General features: G+C 35.0%; 1 protein-coding gene across 1 annotated transcript; it reads right to left on the bottom strand.

Annotated features, from left to right (window-relative positions):
• Positions 1-1,033: 1,033 nt before the first annotated feature.
• On the bottom strand, positions 1,034-10,697 carry PDC (phosducin). The gene is made up of 3 exons (XM_032862559.1): positions 10,619-10,697; positions 4,635-4,786; positions 1,034-1,558 (listed from the first exon to the last, which is right to left on the bottom strand). The coding sequence occupies exons 1-3, from the start codon at positions 10,677-10,679 to the stop codon at positions 1,034-1,036; spliced, it is 738 nt and encodes a 245-aa protein (XP_032718450.1). The 5' UTR covers positions 10,680-10,697.
• Positions 10,698-15,618: the final 4,921 nt, after the last annotated feature.

Below are 15,618 nucleotides of genomic sequence, written 5' to 3'. Positions count from 1 at the left end.
TTCAGCTCTCCCTCACCATTATTTTACACTATGATTCAGACCCCTAGAAGTTTCTTTTATCTTGCTCTACAGTTCATTCATGATGCATTTAAAAACATTTTTCAAATTATATTTTGTTTTGCATTTCCATTTGTTCACGTAGGAGGAAAATTTTCCCAGTGTTTTCAAGGGAAACATTTGAATTTCAAGGGAAACTTCTCAAATTTCAGTTTCATCATTTATAAAGTGCTATCCACTTGTGGATATCTACTCATGGAATTGTGGTAAAAAATTATACTTTGTATGTATAAAATCCTGGCCCATAATAGACAATAAAAATGATAGTTGTAATTATGTCACTACTAAATATTCTTTTGTCCATAGATGAAAACTTTTTTTTCCTTAATATGGTTAGCTTCTGAAGTTGCATTTTTTTAAAAAACTACCTTTTTTAATAACTTTAATGTGACACAAAGTTTCTAAGTTTCTTATAAGATATAAATGTATGTATATATATATATATGTATGTGTGTGTGTATATATATATATATATATATATATATAATGTAAAATACCTTACTGAATAATTTTTCAAAATATTTTGGGTTGTATAATGTTTTTATGGCCCTGATAATATAGTACTTGAGAAAGAACAGAATTCAATAGAAAACTTATTTCCTCATGAAACTTTATTCTTATCACATGAGCAAAATTATGATTGATAATATGATTTTAAAAGTCCAAATAATACTGAGGAAAAGAAAAGGAGTAAAAAAGCCCACACATAACTTGAAAGGGATTTTTGAAAACCATCACAATATTATCTATATCCTCTTTGACTACTAACCTGTTGCTAAAGACAATATTTTGTAGTAAAACCTTCTATTCATTTAAGTAAATAAGAAATGCCAATCAAGTAATTTTAGTGTCAATCTTTTTTTTTCTTACAAATTAAAATAGCCACAGGCATACTTTGTGTTCTCTAAAGGAATATGGATACTACGAAAATCAATGTTCAACTTGGAGAAATATGAGATGTTGACATGGTGACTCTTTATCCAGTATCTTCTTCCATGTTGGTCTGATCTAGGGCATGTTTCTCTCTTTGAGGTAGTAATCCATATTCATTTAGGAAAGACTCCACATCCCCAGAAAAAAATTCTTCAGCAAATTGTTCTGTAACACTGATAAAATTGCTTATGAGTTCCCCACCTTTGTAGACAAGCAGTGTGGGGAGTACCTCTGAGGAAAAGCGATCCCCAGCACCTGTATTAGAAGCTTTTATTTTACAAAACTTGACCATAGGGTATTCAGCTGCAAGGCATGTAAAGCTACTGTTTAGAGCATCACAACCCTTAATACCATCTTCATAAATATGAACAACAATTGTGGTGATTTTCTGCTCCTTTCCAATGGTTTCCAGGAACTGCTCCCCAGTTTCCAGCTCATACACAAACCCATATCTAGGCCCAAAACTCAGCTTCTGGTGCATATCCTGCATACACTGTCGACGGTATTTACGAAGACAATTTTCATCTTCTTTGTCTCGGTGAATTAATTCATATTCTTGAATGCTCATCTAGAAATAGAAAAAAGAAATGATTGAAATAATTTGGTCAGAAATTTATATTCTTTTTTTACATTTTTTAAAAAGATTTTATTTATTTATTTGAGAGAGAGAGCATGCGTGTGCATGAGTAGGGGGGAGGGGCAGAGGGAGAGGGAGAAACAGGCTTCCTGCTGAGCAGGAGCCTTCTGCAGGGCTCCATCCCAGGACCCTGGAATCATGACCTGAGCTAAAGGCAGATGCTTAACCTGAGCCACGTAGCTGCCCCCAGAAATTTATAATTTTTAGACATACCAAACCCATTCTCAACTCAAAGAGTTTGCATTTACTGTTTTCTCCCCACTACCCTATTTCACTCCTGGTGTGAAAGCCTTTTCCTCCTTCACTACTTTCAAGCCTTTGTTCATATGTTACCTTCTTTGATTATACTACCTCAAAGAGTTCCCACACCATGCTTTCTATTCCTAATATTGGTTTATTTTTCTTCATAGCAACAAATACTACCTGACATTATGTCATGTACTTATTTATTTCATAATAGTTTTTATAACTGATATGTCCCATGGGGCAGGAATTTTGTATCATTCATCTCTCCTCATTATCTGCTGTAGCATCTGGCACATAATAGGAACTCAGTAATTTTTGCTTGATTAAATGCATGGCTAAATATTGTTGAATGTGGTTGAGCCATGAGATGGTTACAATCTCTGTGACAAAAATATGCCACTTAGCTACCCATCACTTTGGGTGAAAAAATTCCACCAGGGTCTACTCTGGAGTGGCTTTCATAAAAAATAAAAAGGTATACACACACAATTTAAATGTACTCCTAACAAATGCCTTTAGATAATAATGTCTCCTCCACAAAAGTTCTTTAAAAAATTATATCCTTAAAAAACTATGTCTTATCACTTACTGACTTTTTGGAATATATGGGATGGAATTCAGGCAAGAAAGATTTTACTATTATTTGGAGTTCATCAGATCATTCAAGAGGTTGATGCTGGGTCAGCAGCACCTGAGAAATTTTGGTAAAAGCAAATTTTGGAGCACCACCCCAGACCTACTGAATTAAAACTTGTATGTATGAGGCTGAGTGAGCCATCTTTAAATGAGCTGTAAATTGCCTGAAGGTAATTCTTATCTACTGGTTTAGGCTAAAGTGAGAAAAGACTTAACTTCTGTCTTCCAACACAGCTACTTTCCACAGCAGCTGGAGTATAAAATACCTGCAGAGCATTTTTAAATAGCTACACCATTATTAACTTATTCCATAGAATGTTAAACAGTCTCCTCCTCCACCAAAATACATATATACATATATACGTATGTGGGAGATTGTGTGATTGAGAGGTGTGGTGCCGCCAGGACCATAGAAGTTGGATGGCTCTCAAGGGGATTCTCTGCTGCTGCTTTGCCATCAAGCAGCATCTCAAATAGCAACTGTTGATAATTTTTAAAGTGGAGGAGAATTGAGAAGACAAGAAACTAGTATTTATGGAAAATCTAATGTTTTTAGGCACTTTGCATAGGTTATTTTACTCAAATCTCACAATGAAACTATGAGGTAGGTAGTATTACTCTCATTTTATAGATGATACTAAGATTCAGGATAAGTAGAAATATCTTGTTCTTTCATTAATTCCTTCTCATTTCTGCCTCTTGTATTTGCTTCTCATTCTTTTCCCTGTCATATTACTTTTTTGCTTTAAGATAATTCTCAATTTTATTTTTTTAACTCTAAAAAAATTAGATGCTTTATATAACTTTTAAGTTGCTACCATAGTACTGTTAATTTAACAGACTGAACATAAAAATATTGTATCAATATTGTAATACTGATTTACGTATGCGTTTGTGAGATCTTGTTCCAATCACATATTCTGGTGTTTAGGCATTCAGATGCATTTCTCAAGCTTAACCTGTGCAACACTTTCAATAATCATAATGTCTCTCATTTGTAGGGCATTTTACATATTTCGAATACTTTCATGTTTATTTTCTCTTCACATCTTTTCAAAACAAAGAGAGGATGTGTTGTTGCAATTCTTCGGATGGGAAAAGTTAATTGACTCAACTGTATCATGTAGTGTGTCTGTGAAGGAACCCAAATCTGGAAACAAATTCTTTCTTTTTTTTCAACTCTTTGTTTTTTTTTTTTTTTAAGATTTTATTTATTTATTTGACAGAGAGAGATTACAAGTAGGCAGAGAGGCAGGCAGAGAGAGAGAGAGAGGAAGAAGCAGGCTCCCTGCCAAGCAGAGAGCCCGATGCAGGACTCGATCTCACGACCCTGAGATCACGACCTGAGCTGAAGGTAGAGGCTTAATCCACGGAACCACCCAGCCACCCTGGAAACAAATTCTTAGACTTGAAGATTTTTACAATGGCCAGAAGCCTAGAACCAAGTATGTTTCCAATGTAGTCTGTCTGTTGAGAATCAATATACAACTCATATGCATTGGTTTGGAGATATATAACCCAGTAACGTGATTTATTCCCCAGTGGAAGTCACTCAATGGGTTTTAAATTAATATGATTGATGTTGGGGTGCCTGGTGGCTTATTTTGCTTACCTTCTTTCTCCTATTTGGAAAAGGAAGTTGAGATCTCTCAACCAATTCCACCCTTCTAAATAACCAATATTGTCAGGTTGGTGAATGTCTTTCCATACTTTTTTTTTCCCCCATACTTTTCTATATACTGTTCATGTAATTCTATAAGTGTAAAAATATATACAGTGATGTGTTTTTCCCCTTTGCTCTAGAGAATGAAATAATCATATAACTTAAAATACTCTGTATCTTGCTTTCTCATATTATAGAACTGCCTGTAAGTCAGCTCATGTATTTGTAACTCATTCTTTTAAGAGCTCTTATATATATATTTTTAAACATGGAATACCTTCACAGGCATTTACTTCATTTCCGGGTTTTTTTTTTTTTTTTTGGTGGTGGGGGGGGTTGGCCAACATAAACTATCATAATAAATATTTTTGAAATATATCTATTTTATATCTCTAAAGTGATTCTTTACAGTCATTTAGACTGAAAACACATTGTAAGTTATAACTACTGATTTTTCCTTACCTTTCTGCTGAATCTTTCTTTTAAGTCTTTGTTATTTCTATCGTGAGGAGAAGACATTTGTCTGAGAATCTCCTTCTTGCTAGGTGGAATTGAATCTCTGTCTTCACTCTCTAATTTAAACTTTCTCCAGTCATTTATTACTCCTTTGGGTCCTGGAATAAAAGAAAAAACAAATTGTTTCCCTCTTCATTTTCAAAACAACTATTTATACAATTGAATTTTGTATAAGTATCACCATTGGAATAGATTTGTCATCCTCTGTATCAATTAAAAAACCTTGCTTGGGCTAGAAATGCCTGACTTTCCTGCTCATAAAAATGTTTTCCCATGTTAATCTTGTTAGATAGGTTTTGGCTAAGAATTTCTCTGAAACATCTACATTAATGAAAATACAAATTGTGTACTTTCAGCTATTTACAAAATTTGGGAGTAAAGATATTAAAAATTTAGAATATGCAGGGGAATTAGAATTTTAGAAAAATAACACTTTTATTAAATAAGAAGGAAGCTTCAGCAATAATCTAGAATTGGCATCACACTATCAATAGGGACACTAGGATTATCGGGGAAAAAAATTGAAGTGATATCAAGATCCAGAAAACAACAATAGCACATATGAAACAACCAGTGAGTGAAGACCTGACTTCAATTAACAGAACTAAAAAGGTTTTAAGAAAATTATTACATAATCACCCAATTCCTTTTAAGATTCTAAGAACCTTTTACAAAGGGGAGGAAGGGATTTGCAGATTTAGGAAAAATTAATTAATTCAAGGATGATCCAACTAGAACTCAGATGTTCAGTTGTCCTGGTAAATAATAAAATTGCTTGGAAGGTCAAAATTCTTGGAAATATGGAGTTTTAAATATCCTTCACTAAAGATTAGCAATATCTATACCTTTAGTATTATATGTGTGGATGTATTCTCTTTCTTCCACATATTTCTTAATAATTTCTTAATTTATATTATATATATATTTTCTTTTTTTTTTAATTTAATTTCTTTTCAGTGTAACAGAATTCATTGTTTATGCACCACACCCAGTGCTCCATGCCATACGTGCCCTCCAGGCTCCCCCACCCTCCCAACCCCCCCGCTCCTTCAAAACCCTCAGATTGTTTTTCAGAGTCCATAGTCTCTCATGGTTTATCTCCCCTTCCAATTTCCCTCAACTCCCTTCTCTTCTCCATCTCCCCATGTCCTCCATGTTATTTGTTATGCTCCACAAATAAGTGAAACCATATGATTATTGACTCTCTTCTGCTTGACGTATTTCACTCAGCATAATCTCTTCCAGTCCCATCAATGTTGCTACAAAAGTTGGGTATTCATCCTTTCTGATGACAGCATCATACTCCGTAGTGTATATGGACCATATCTTCCTTATCCATTCGTCCATTGAAGGGCATCTTGGTTCTTTCCACAGTTTGGTGACCGTGGCCATTGCTGCTATGAACATTGGGTCACAGATGGCCCTTCTTTTCACTACATCTGTATCTGTATGCTCTTGGATCAGAAGAATAAACATTGTTAAAATGCCCATACTGCCTAGAGCAATCTATATTTTTAATGCCATTCTGATCAAAATCCCACCAGTATTTTCCAAAGAGCTGGATCAAATAATCCTAAAATTTGTATGGAATCAGAAGATACCCAGAATTGCTAAGGAAATGTTGAAAAAGAAAAACAAAACTGGCGGCATTACCAGATTTCAAGCTTTACTACAAAGCTGTGATTACCAAGACAGCATGGTACTGGCATAAAAACAGACACATAGACCAGTGGAACAGAGTAGAGAGCCCAGATATGGACCCTCAACTCTATGGTCAAATAATCTTCGACAAAGCAGGAAAAAATATACAGTGGAAAAAAGACAGTCTCTTCAATAAATGGTGCTGGGAAAATTGGACAGCTATATGCAGAAGAATGAAACTCGACCATTCTCTTACACCATACACAAAGATAAACTCAAAATGGATAAAAGACCTCAACGTGAGACAGGAATCCATCAGAATCCTAGAGGAGAACATGGGCAGTAACCTCTTTGATATCAGCCACAGCAATTTCTTTCAATATATGTCTCCAAAGACAAAGGAAACAAAAGTGAAAATGAACTTTTGGGACTTCATCAAGATCAAAAGCTTCTGCACAGCAAAGGAAACAGTCAACAAAACAAAGAGGCAACCCACGGAATGGGAGAAGATGTTTGCAAATGACAGTACAGACAAAAGGCTGATATCCAGGATCTATAAAGAACTTCTCAAACTCAACACACACAAAACAGATAATCATGTCAAAAAATGGGCAGAAGACATGAACAGACACTTCTCCAATGAAGACATACAAATGGCTATCAGGCACATGAAAAAATGTTCATCATCACTAGCCATCAGGGAGATTTAAGTTAAAACCACATTGAGATACCACCTTACACCAGTTAGAATGGCCACAGTTTCCAAGACAGGAAACAAGGTGTGTTGGAGAGGATGTGGAGAAAGAGGAACCCTCTTAAACTGTTGGTGGGAATGTAAGTTGGTGCAGCCAATTTGGAGAACAGTTTGGAGATTCCTTAAGAAATTAAAAATAGAGCTTCCCTATGACCCTGCAATTGCACTACTGGGTATCTACCCCAAAGATAATATATGGTTTTAATATAAAGTTACTTATATTAAAATTATAGTCAATCATTGTTTGCTGTTCACTTGTATTCATCTTTAAGATATATTTTCTGTATATGCAAAATATGCATGTGTATAGCATGTGTTTATATGTGTAGAAAATCTGTTTTCTCCTTTTTTTTTACAAGTGGTAGTATATTACAGATGCTTTTTCTTACCTTGCTTTTCTTAATTCATAATATAGCTCAGAGATTTTTTCATATACATACATAAAGAGATTCTTTTAAAAAATGGAGACATAGTATTCCATTGTTAGATATTCATTTGCTTTAAAAAGTTTCTTGTTGATGTATATTGTTTCCTCCCCATTTTTTTCTGTAATATGTAATCCTGAGTGAAGAACCTTGCACATCCATTTTTTTTTTCAATCCATGCAGGTCTATCTATAGGTTTTTGCAGTAAAATTGCTTGGTCAAAAAGCATGTATATTTCTAATTTTGATATTGCTAAACTACTCTTAAGGAGGTTGTACTAGTTTACACTCCTACCAGTAATGTATGGGTATGCCTCTTTTCAAAGTGTCTTATAAACTTCTTACTTTTACAAACAGTGTGGGAAAAAAACATATCTCACAATAGTACTAACTTCATAAAGGCTATTTTTTCAATTGTCTGGCCTATCTTTTGCTTATTTCTCCACTTAATTGTTGTTATTTTTCTTATTGATTTGTAGGTGCGTTCAGTATTTATTAGGAAATTATCCCTTTGTCAATTGAATTGCAGCTAGTTTCCCCCATTTTGTCAAATGTTTTTTGAAATTTGTTACTGATGACCTATTAAATAGCAGACATTTCTTTCCTTTCTTCCCTCCCTCCCTCATTTTTATAGCTAAATTTATCAGTCTTCCTCTATGGTTTCTTGGTTCTATCATACTTAGAAAGTTATTCTTCCTATTATTGTTATAAAATGAATTCCTAGGATACCTGGGGGGCTCAGTCAGTTCAGCATCTGCCTTCAGCTCAGGTCATGATCTTCAGGTCCTGGGGTCAAGTCCAGGTGGGGCTTCCCATCCAGCTGGGAGTCTGCTTGTCCCTCTCCCTCTGCCTCTACCCCCACTCGTGTTCACTCTCTCTCTCTTAAATAAATGATAAAATAAAATAAAATAATAAAATGAATTCTCATGCATTTTGTCTTGTACTCATGTGAACTCATTCAACTCTCTGACTAAATTTAAAGGCTCCATTTCATATTATTAAAAGAGAGAGGAAAATATTAGTTTAATAAGATACAATAGAGTTAAAACCCCAACCTGTTATTTTTATTTATTTTTAAGTGTTAATTATTTTTTAACTGAAGTAGAGTTGATATACAATATTATACTAGTTGAAGGTATACAAAATAAGTGAAGAAGCTTAAGAGGCACAAACTGAACTTTTAAAGTGACATGCTATCTGATTTTTAAACTCTTAATAGTGGCATATATACTGGCATATACACTGGCATATAAACCTGGCATAATTGCCAGGTTTACACACTTCACAGCACTCACCATAGCACATACCCTCCCCAATGTCCATAACCCCACCCCCCCTTCTCCCAACACCCCTCCCCCCAGCAACCCTCAGTTTTTTGTGAGATTAAGAGTCACTTATGGTTTGTCTCCCTCCCAATCCCATCTTGTTTCATTTATTCTTCTCCTACCCCCTTAACCCCCCATGTTGCATCTCCACTTCCTCATATCAGGGAGATCATATGATAGTTGTCTTTCTCCAATTGACTTATTTTGCTAAGCATGATACCCTCTAGTTTTTTTTTTATCTGAAATAGAAAATTTTTTAATGGCTGGTTAATTGTATCACTACATTTTTTATTGCAACATAGTACTCGCTTAAGCACTTAAAAATGGAAGATTAAATTAAGACATGGTAAATTGACTAAATATTTGGTTTTTATATAAATAAAGGTCATAACCACACTGTTGACATGTAATACTGTTATAATACAACAGTTAAACTGTGAGTCTACAACAGAAGTCATCTGTAGTTAAACAGGAAACAAAGTTGAAAAAGACCATGTTAAAACAAAAGTACTGGGACTAACAGGTGGGGATTGTAAGTAGCAACAAACATATTCACTCAGCTCCTGAGTATTTCAAGTTTTACAGTACACATTAAAAATGATTTCTTCCATCAACACTATAAATTCAAACTGTCGGATGTTTATGCGTTTTGCAAGTTACACTGATTGAATGCTTATATGGGAGTGGGGGTCGGAGCATCTCCCGATTTGAAGTTTACATCACCCACATGCTAACACAAACACAACTTGTTCCGTTTTCCTTCCCTCTTCTTCCCCATACAAAGGCGGCAGGATTTTTTGGTTTCTTTTAGATAATTGTTTTAAAGGATTTGTGATGATCAATTTGAACGTCTGAAATTCAGTAATATTTAACTCTTAGACAACTAAGAGGTTAAAGATGGAAAACAATTTCTCCTAACACCAAGTTAGAAAATCATTTGCATCATGCTGTATACTAGGAAGCAATGTAAAGCGACAAAAACCTGTCCCCAGTACATAATTTAAAAAATCTAAATTTCAAGTCAGCAGAGCTGGAATACTTCCATGTTGACTATATGCCACAGTATGCGTGTGCGCTCCTGAAATGCACGGCTAATGCAGGCAGTCTTCCACTGCGGCAAACGCACAGGATCCGATTCCTGATCGGGCCATCAGTCCTAGTCACTGTGTGGCCTGTCCCATTGCTAGGGCAAGTGGAGGTTGCTTTGGCAGATTGTGGGTTTCTAATATTGCACTGTTAAGAGCTGAGCACACGGTTCTCTCTGAATTGGGTCAAGCTGATTTCCAACTGGGCTGTTCCAAGGGTCTGAGTATATATACAGTCCCATACAATTTAACAGATTAAGAAAACAGGCTCTGGATGAAATGACTTGAAGTCTTAGGTTTTCTAGAGGAATACTGAAATCCATTTGATTTAAGAATGTTTTATCATTTCTTTATTTTTTTCATATACAAAAAATTAAAATTAAAAACTATGTACCTTTTGGTCTAGTACTGCTTACAATTGCAAGGAAAGTTCACAGTGGGGGAAATTAGAGAGGAAAGAGCTTAACTATAGTGTAGAAGAGGCCTTATGATAATTGTGTAGTAAGAAATTCTCAATATTTAGTGTTTTTCTCATTCTTTGACATCTAAATAAAACTACTCTAAGAGTATTTGATTTCACATTAATTTTCCCACTCAAATATTTTTAAATGATTCCATCAAAGCATTAGAGATATAGAACATTAGAGATACCCACATTTAATTTTAACTTAGTAATTTTTTTTCTTCTGGATTTGCTTTACCTGTATGTGTGGCCTGTCCTTCAAAGTCTTCCTCCAAACTTTGGCTTTTGGCTTCTTCCATTTTAGGGTTTGGATTTGATATAATCTATAGCATAAACAAAGAGATAATCTATAAATAAAGAACAAAGAACAAATCTAAAGCATGAGCAAAGATTTGGTATAATCTATAGGGTGAACAACAGATGAATGCTAGGATATATATATTTATATCCTATTATTCTCTCACTGCCAGTGTCCATGCTGAACTAGGAGTTCTCACTAATAAATTTTAGTATGTTTAGTATGCTTCTGTCTCCTTGTAAAAGAACATTAATTTAATGTTTGTATAGTTAAAGATATTTTGACCTAAAGATTTTACATAATTTGTAGTTTGTTTTTACTTAAAAAGCCTTCAGTTTAAGTCTATGTACTTAATGAACATTATTTATTATTTGTTTTTTAATTTTGTTACCAAATATCATACAATTGTATCCCAATATTTTATATAACACAATTTTAAAATTAATAATTATTATATATTTACTATGAATACTTACTTTGTGCCAGACATTGTTCCAATTAATTTATGTGTCAAAAATCATTTAATTCTCATGTAGCTATATGTGACAGGGACAATTATTAACACCATTTTACAACTGAGGAAGCTGAAGCACAGAGAGTTTAAGTTATCTGTCCATGATCACATAGTAAATGGTAGAGCAAGGATTTGAACTTAGATTTAATTTTAGAGCTAAATCTTAAGTCATTACACTCTTATGAAAGTTAACATATTGTAAGAGTCATTTTTGTCAATAAGGTTTAAGAAGTGCTACTTCCGAATTGGTATTAAAGAGTAACAATCTAAGGAACAATGCTATTAAAAAACTAATACCAGAACATCTCTCCATACCATAAAGCAAGTTTTGGTGATGTTACCCACCAAGAAAATGATAACAATTAGTAACTATACCTATAGAATTTTGACTAAAATATGTCACAATATCTACCAAAAGCACATGGAATTTTATTCATAGAAAACTCCTTGATGCCATGATATAGAACCTATTTATTCTTCATTTACATAAGTATAACTTGTTTACTTAATTATCTTTCCATCATTTGGAAAACTCTATTATTATACAACTAACACATTCCCTAAGGGGTCCATATAGTTGTGATTTTCTTGAAATTTCCACATCAGGGAGGTTATACTAACAGTGGATGTACCATCTATTTACTGAAGAAAGCTTCCTCTACCTTCTCCCCTTTGCCTCTTTCTTTCAAAGTCCGTTTTAAGCAATGATGTGATCCAACTTATGCTTTTATTCCCATCTTAGTTTTTTATTGATTTATGCCTGGACTTGGTTCATTTAGTGCTTTCCCAAGGTTCATTTAGTGCTTTCCCAAGGTTCATTTAGTGCTTTCCCAAGTTCTTTGTCTTCATTCCTTCTTTGCTTTCACATCTGCTCCCAGCATAATTTTATGGTCTCATAAGTTTATTGTTTCCATCATTATAGTCCCTACTCAGAATCATTGGTTGTCAAAAATCCTTGCCAAATTGATTTTACCCAATTGAACAAGAAGAAGCTTTTAAGAAAAGACTGTCAGGAGCTCTTGGAGACTGTAGATATAGATTTTAAATCATGTATCTTTCTCATGTTCATGTAAGAGAGGGAATATAAACAAAATAAATGATTTGAGCCATTTAAAAAATCTGTCAAGGAAATGCCTATTTATTACACAACATTTATGTAACTATAAATGTAATAAAGAATATTTGTTAAAAGATTTTATTTATTTATTTGACACACAGAGATCACAAGTATGCAGAAAGGCAGGCAGACAGAGAGGGGAAAGCAGGCTCCCCGCTGAGCACAGAGCCCGATGTGGGGCTTGATCCCAGGACCCCGAGATCATGACCCAAGCTGAAGGCAGAGGCCCAACCCACTGAGCCACTCAGGTGCCCCTGTAACAAAGAATATTAATGTTGAATGGATTTACTAATGAAAAAGAATAAATGAAAATGAAAAGAAGGGAAAATAGAAATAAATAAATGTTAGTTAAAAGAAGCTACTTATGGGGCACCTGGGTGGCTCAGTTGGTTGGGCATCTGCCTTTGGCTCAGGTCATGGTCCCAGGGCTCTGGGATCCAGCCCTTCATCGGTATCCCTGCTCAGCAGGGAGTCTGCTTTTCCCTCTCCCTCTGCCCCTCTGGCAGCTCATGCTCTCTCTCTCTTTCTCTTTGTGAGTGTCTCTCATTCACTCTCTCTCTCAAATACATAAAATCTTAAAAAAAAAAACCAAAAAACTATGTAAGGGGTGCCTGGCTGGTTCAGTAAGCAGAGCATGCAACTCTCTCTTTTTTTGGTGGGGGAGGGAAGGAGAAAAGGGAGAGAGAGTATTAGGCAGACTCTGCACTGAGCATGGAGCCCAACATGGGACTTGATTTCATGATCCTGAGATCACTTCCTGAGTTGAAACCCAGAGTCGGGCCCTTAACCAGCTCTACCACCCAGGTGCTCCAAGTATGTGACTTGATCTCAGGGTCATGAGTTCAAGCCCTACATTGGGTATAGAGCCTACTTTAAAATAAATAAACAAGCATTATATTTTTTTATAAAGCTAATTAATTAATTATTGCAATTACTTAAAAAAATTTTATATCTCAGAAACATGAACATTATTAGTTTGCTTCAAAAGAACACTATAGAACAAAGTAGTGGAAACTTTTAGTAACTTTCGTAGCTGTTTAGTCCCCAGAAAAGTAGAGACACAAGCCAACTTTTTTTTTTTTTTTGCAAGAGTAGAGAGTTAATTTGGAGTAGCTACTATTCACAATAAATATAATAAACACATTACAGCAAGTACATTAAGAATATCTAAAAATTATTTTATTTCAAATGTTGAAGAAAAAGAAGCATAGCTTCCTTCTTGGCTTGCTTCTTGCCACCCTAGTTTGCAACATAGTAGAAAAAACTTCCATTTTTCAAAAAGACTTTTGCCAATTTCAAAGAATCCCCTTACTGAAAAGGCCTTCCCATTATTTAGGGAAAACCTGATTCAATGATTTTACTGGGCTATGAATTACATGAATGAATTCATGAGTTACATGAAAAACAAAACTCTAGTATGGCACTCACTAAGACTTAAGTCAGCTGGGTTGTCTATTTAGTGAAAGACAGAGTCCATCTTTACCTATGCCTTCATTTGAGTTAGAGTAAAAAGACTGGTGAAATTTATTGCTGTTTACTGCTAGGGAACCAATAAATAGAAAAACAAATCAGAGGACACATATTGAAATATGAGGCATATTTGCTGAAAATTCTGTGGAAGAAAACACAAGTTGAGTATGATTAGCCATTGGAGTTTTTGATCTGTTAATATCTCCTGTCATCACCTCACTCTGGTGTTTTCAGATTTTCTCAAATAATTCTCTTTTTAAAAATTAGCATCAGTATCCTAAAATTAATTGAATTAGTATTTGGAAGGTGCTTAGATCCAGACACAGATAAATGCTGTGTGAGTCTGTAAAATAAAATAAAGAATGTATCTTTAATGTTGGTATATATAGTGTGTTAATGGTCATTTTAAAACTATGATTAACATTTGGTTTGCAATGATATTATTAGTAGTTTAAAAATTCCATGCCTGCTTTAAGTTAAAGGATTTAAAATAAAAATAGGATTAGTAAAGACTTTAGGTGATAATAAACACATCTGTGTGTGCTTGGAAACTGGTGAAGGACAAGAAGATAGAAAACTCCACCAAGAATTACTCTGACTCAGCAGTTATTGTATTTTCCAACTTACATATTTTAAAAATATTTGCTGTTGTTCCTTCTTGATTTTAGACAGTTATAATACTCTTTCAGTTAATAAGATCTCTGTTAAGTAAAAATTAGATTTTGACAGAATATCATTCATTTGAAGGGTTACTAAAAAACTCCTTAAAAGCAAAAGTAGGGGCGCCTGGGTGGCTCAGTGGGTTAAGCCTCTGCCTTCGGCTCAGGTCATGATCTCAGGGTCCTGGGATCGAGCCCTGCATCAGGCTCTCTGCTCAGCGGGGAGCCTGCTTCCCCCTCTCTCTCTGCCTACCTCTCTGCCTACTTGTGATCACTCTTTCAAATAAATGAATAAAATCTTTAAAAAAAAATAAAAGCAGGGCGCCTGGGTGGCTCAGTGGGTTAAGCCGCTGCCTTCGGCTGGGGTCGTGATCTCGGGGTCCTGGGATCGAGTCCCGCATCGGGCTCTCTGCTCAGCAGGGAGCCTGCTTCCCTCTCTCTCTCTCTCTGCCTGCCTCTCCATCTACTTGTGATCTCTGTCAAATAAATAAATAAAATCTTAAAAAAAAATAAAAAAAAATAAAAGCAAAAGTAAAAAGTTAATGTTTATGATACATACTGTTTAAAAAAATTAAAATGTAATTCTACCAGGTTAGGGTTTTATTTTCCTCTTAGTGTTGGGTTTTAGTAGTAATTTAAAATAATAGCTGAGGGGTGCCTGGTGGCTCAGTGGGTTAAAGCCTCTGCCTTCGGCTCGGGTCATGATCTCAGGGTCTTGGAATTGAGCCCCACATCGGGCTCTCTGCTCAGCAGGGAGCCTGCTTCCTCCTTTCTCTCTCTCTGCCTACTGGTGATCTCTATCTGTCAAATAAATAAATAAAATCTTTAAAAAAATAAATAAAATAATAGCTGATATGGGATAACATTTCTCAAACTTCGCCCTTAAAACTCTAACACCTCCCAACCATAGTTTTTAATTACTAAGAAATAAAATGAGGCAATTTTATTTTTTTTATTTTTTTATTTCTTTTTAAGATTTTATTTATTTATTTGACACAGAGAGAGAGATCACAAGTAGGCAGAGAGGCAGTAGAGAGAGAGGAAGGAAAGCAGGCTCCCCGCTGAGCAGAGAGCCTGATGTGGGGCTTGATCCCAGGATTCTGGGATCATGACCTGAGCCGAAGGCAGAGGCTTAACCCACTGAGCCACCCAGGTGCCCCAAATGAGGCAATTTTAAATG

Source organism: Lontra canadensis, unplaced genomic scaffold (assembly GCF_010015895.1).
Source record: "Lontra canadensis isolate GAN:19392208 unplaced genomic scaffold, GSC_riverotter_1.0 scaffold24, whole genome shotgun sequence".
NCBI classification, from domain to species: domain Eukaryota; kingdom Metazoa; phylum Chordata; class Mammalia; order Carnivora; family Mustelidae; genus Lontra; species Lontra canadensis.
The sequence above is the reverse complement of the archived record's forward strand: the minus strand, read 5'-3'. Positions and strand labels throughout refer to the sequence as shown.